A 4368-nucleotide genomic window follows, 5' to 3' on the forward strand; every position below is an offset into this window, starting at 1 on the left:
AGGTTTTGACGAGGGAAATCAAAATATGATATCCATTTTTCGGAAGGATGAATGTGGTTTCCAGAATATACCAAAAACAGTCTGCCCAAGAGACGAAAAATGGTTGTGTACAGTTAAATGGAGTCACGATCGACCAAGGCAAGGCCAGAAACGAGTGCATCGGTGGATTTTGTGTGAAGCCAACTATTCATGTATTTTCCATGGCGAAATGAGAGAGAATTTGAGATAGATCACATATGGCTACTATGGTGGTTTTCCGACGTATAAGAGAGAATTAAAATAAAGTAATAGGTCTTTTAGTTAGAATCACATCTACAAAAACTTGGTTACACTATGCAAGTCAAATTGGATAATAGGTTTCACGTGACTTGAAGAAAAAAGAATAAAATTTGGAGAGGGAAGGTATATATTGTGTGTTGCGCCGCTGGAAGAAAAGAAACAGACGAAGATTAGATTATTAGTATCTTAATAGCTGGGCCACGATATAATATGTATATCATACATTTGTATGTATACTAGGAATTCGCAAGGCATAGCCGCATCTCATCGGTCATCATTGTTATATTTTATTTATATAAACTAATTTATTTATTTATATTATAAATAATTTAGTTAATTTATAGATATATACCAAAGGTCTGGTTAACAATAATATTAAAATATTAAACTTAACATAATAACAATCTAAAATTAACATTTATGAATTTATACTTTTATATATAATATAAAAATTGGAGATAAGATTGAAAGAAACTTCAATGATGGTGGTGGACTACCACAATTTAATTTTAGTGGGCAATTTTTTCATCGTATAGGTAGCTTAATGCCGGAAGTTGGTGCTACGCCTAAATTTACACAGTTGTATATATATGACACACAACATGAGACTGCAAATAGGATGAAACATTTTAGGTAATTGAGTCAATATATGTTTATATTTAACCTTAAATCAATTTATTTTGTTTGACTAAATATTTTTTTTAGTCCATATAAATATTATGACTTTGCAAATTTTTGTCCATGTATAAACTTATTTTAGGGATTAAAAGTAAATATTGTTTTTAAGATGTTTACAAAATGGATACTAAAAGTGAATAACAATTTCTTTCAAAATTTATTATACAGAAAATAAATAACGATTTAAATTTTTATTAGGATTAAAAAATTATTTAACCAAAGTTATTGCAGTACTAATTATACATATATTTAATTCTTCAACATTGATGTTGGTGGAAAAGGCCTTGACCTTTTGTTGGTTGATAGTCTGAAACAAATGATCAATGAATACAATCCATTGGTTAAGATATTTCGTCAAGTTAGAGACCATGTGGAACAAGGTGGCTCAACAAATTTTTATATCAGATTGTTTGGAAATCATTTGAAGCATGCTCGAATACACAATCTACCTACTTGTGACGAGGTTGCAGTTTTAATTATTGGTGACAACGGTTCAATTGAAAAGGGTGGAGACGTGATTGTGAAAAATTTCCTTGGTGAATATGAAAGGTTATATAAAACCTTTGTGTCATTCCTATCTCTTAAATATCCACTATTGTTTCCTTATGGCGAAGATGGATTTCATGCTAAAATTAAAGTTAGATTAGAGTATCACAAAAATATTGAGCGCAAATGGAAAAGAGTTGCAATGAAAGAGTTTATATCTTATAGCATTCAAGACAGATCAATTGAGTATGGTAACATTGTTCACTCAAGGAGATTGTTCCAACAATTTGTTATAGATTGTTATACCATGTTGGAAACTCACCATCTCACTTATATTAGGACTTCTCAACAAATCATAAGGTGTGATATTCTAAATGGATTGCAGGAGGCTGTCACCAACAGTGAAACTGATGCAAGTGATATCGGGCGTAAGAGTGTTCAATAGTTGTCAAGACGCAATGATTATTTGCAAGAGATTTTGATATCTTGATTTGTTCATAACGATAACATGTAATTCAAATTAGAGGGAAATTCAAGGCTTCATTCAACAAACCGACTTGAAGGCTTACGATAGGCCTGATATTATTTGCAGGGTCTTTAAAATTAAGTTGGATCAGATGATGGATGACTTAAGAAAGATGAACTATTTGGGAAAGTTGATGTAGGTGTGCTATATATTTTATATTTTATAACACTTTCTATTACTATCAATGCCGCTACCACTGTAATATTTGATAATTATTATTTTTTATTGTTTACATGTATTTACATCGTTGAATTTCAGAAAAGGGGGCTACTCCATGCTCATATTTTAATTTGGTTGAGTTTAGATAACAAAATTAAAATTGTACATGATATTGACAAGATCATCTCAGTTGAACTTCTTGATCATAAGTTGTTCCCACGTTTGTCTAAAGCAGTCACATCATTCATGACCCATAGATTGTGTGGATACATTAATCGTCGTTCCCCATGCATAAAAGACGGTAAGTGCTCAAAATTTCACCCAAAAAGCTTCCAAACAACTACCACAATTGACGAATATGGTTATCCAAAATATAAAAGGCGTGACTTGGGAGTATCGTTTGAAAAAAATGGTGTTGAATTAGATAATCGTTATGTAGTCCCATATAATCCACATTTGCTAATGCGATACGGAGTCCATGCGAATGTTGAGTATAGAAATAAATCAAACTCTATAAATTATTTGTTCAAATATATCAACAAAGGACCCGATAGGGACAACAATCGGGATTTCAACAAACAGCAACACAGGTGAACAAAATAAGCAAGTTGATGAAATCAAACAATATTATAATTGTAGGTATATTTCTCCTTGCGAGGCTTCGTGGAGAATATTTACTTTTCAAATTCACCAAAGATGGTCTCTTGTCTTGAAATTAACATTTCATGTCGAAATGAACACATGTTATACAAAGATAATAAAGATATAAATATTGTTGTGAATAGGAGTGAGAATATTAACACCGTATTTATTGTGTGGTTTCAGGCTAATTGAGTTAGTTACACTTTGTAATCGAATACTTAGATGACTAAATAAGTCACCGTGTACTATCACAAGATTATCTTGCCTTATTCTTCTTATAACAGATTTTTGTACCGTTTCCATTTATATTTGCATAACTTTCTTGGAAACGATATTTCATGTAATTTAATTATGTCATAAAGTTACTAATGAGTTAGATTTAATTATTAGATATCGAAAAATTAAATTAATTTTATAGTGTAAGACAGATATAATGGTAATATTATTAGAAAATTGAAGAACTATTTTATAGTATAACTCAATCATGGTAAGAAAATATAGTTATAATTAATATTATTGAAAAATCGAGCAACAATTTTATTTTATATTAATCCAATTCTTTTTAGATTGATACTTGATGATTATTAGATATTGTATCTTGTATCTACATCTACGTTATAAATAATTGTCTTACTTCAAATAAAATAGTACACGTGACACTTATTTTGCAAATACATGTCACACTTATTTAACAAGTTATTCATTTATTATGATACTAACCTCCTAGCTAGCATTTATTTTCAAATGCAATAAATAAATAAAAATTCAAATAGACTCATAATTTGAAATAGCATCTTTTAAACATATTCTACCTTTTTTCTCAAATAGATTCATAATTTGAATATTTGTATTTCAAAAAAATAACATTGAATACTTTCTCACAGAAAAAAAAAACATGTATAATTTAAAAAATTAGTATTGTTAATGTGTGCATTAAAATATATGAATAAAATGGATTTTTGTGGCCTAAATACACCCAAATAAAAGCAATAATCACAACCGCATAAATCGTGTGCTAAAAAAATATTTAGTTAAAATTATTAACCTAAATTTGAGTTGAATTAGATAGGTTAAAAACAATAATTTAGTTTATAAAATATATAGTTTAAAATATATTGTAACATCTTCTTTACCTTAATTGAATTATTTAAATAAGCCCCCGCCATTTAATGTAACTTTAATTTTAAAGCAACTTATTGATTTTAATGAAATGGTTTGATATATTTTTAATGAAACCAATTCCATTGAATTACCCCATTCTAGCTTATATTTTTTAGTTTATTTTATTGATCTAATATTTTTTAATATTTGATTTATAGATAGATACTGCGCGGTAGTTTCATATATATAAAAAATGTCGAATGTAGATGCAACCAACAAACTACACTATTTCAAAATTATTATTACCATTTTATCCATAATTTATTTTGTGTTTTACCCTTTTATTCAAATTTGATTAGTTTTTTCCTACTTTTTCAATTTATCATAGTTTTCATTTTTCAATGTTATTTTTAGTTTTTCCTTAATTCACGCTCAAATATAATAATTAGTTGTTATGTTCCAGTTATTTAAATGTTAACTAAAATTAATTGTACTAA

General features: G+C 28.3%; 1 protein-coding gene across 1 annotated transcript; it reads left to right on the forward strand.

Moving 5' to 3' along the window:
- The first annotated feature begins 1273 nt into the window (after positions 1-1273).
- Positions 1274-1888, forward strand: LOC140919320 (uncharacterized). The gene has a single exon (XM_073365172.1). It carries the CDS (start codon positions 1274-1276, stop codon positions 1886-1888), a length of 615 nt encoding a protein of 204 aa, XP_073221273.1.
- Positions 1889-4368: the final 2480 nt, after the last annotated feature.

This window comes from Cicer arietinum, chromosome 2, assembly GCF_000331145.2.
Source record: "Cicer arietinum cultivar CDC Frontier isolate Library 1 chromosome 2, Cicar.CDCFrontier_v2.0, whole genome shotgun sequence".
Lineage (NCBI taxonomy): Eukaryota > Viridiplantae > Streptophyta > Magnoliopsida > Fabales > Fabaceae > Cicer > Cicer arietinum.

What these genes read in the sequence shown, in the direction of transcription:
- LOC140919320 (XM_073365172.1), top strand. Translation starts at nt 1,274, where the DNA reads ATGATCAATGAATACAATCCATTGGTTAAGATATTTCGTCAAGTTAGA.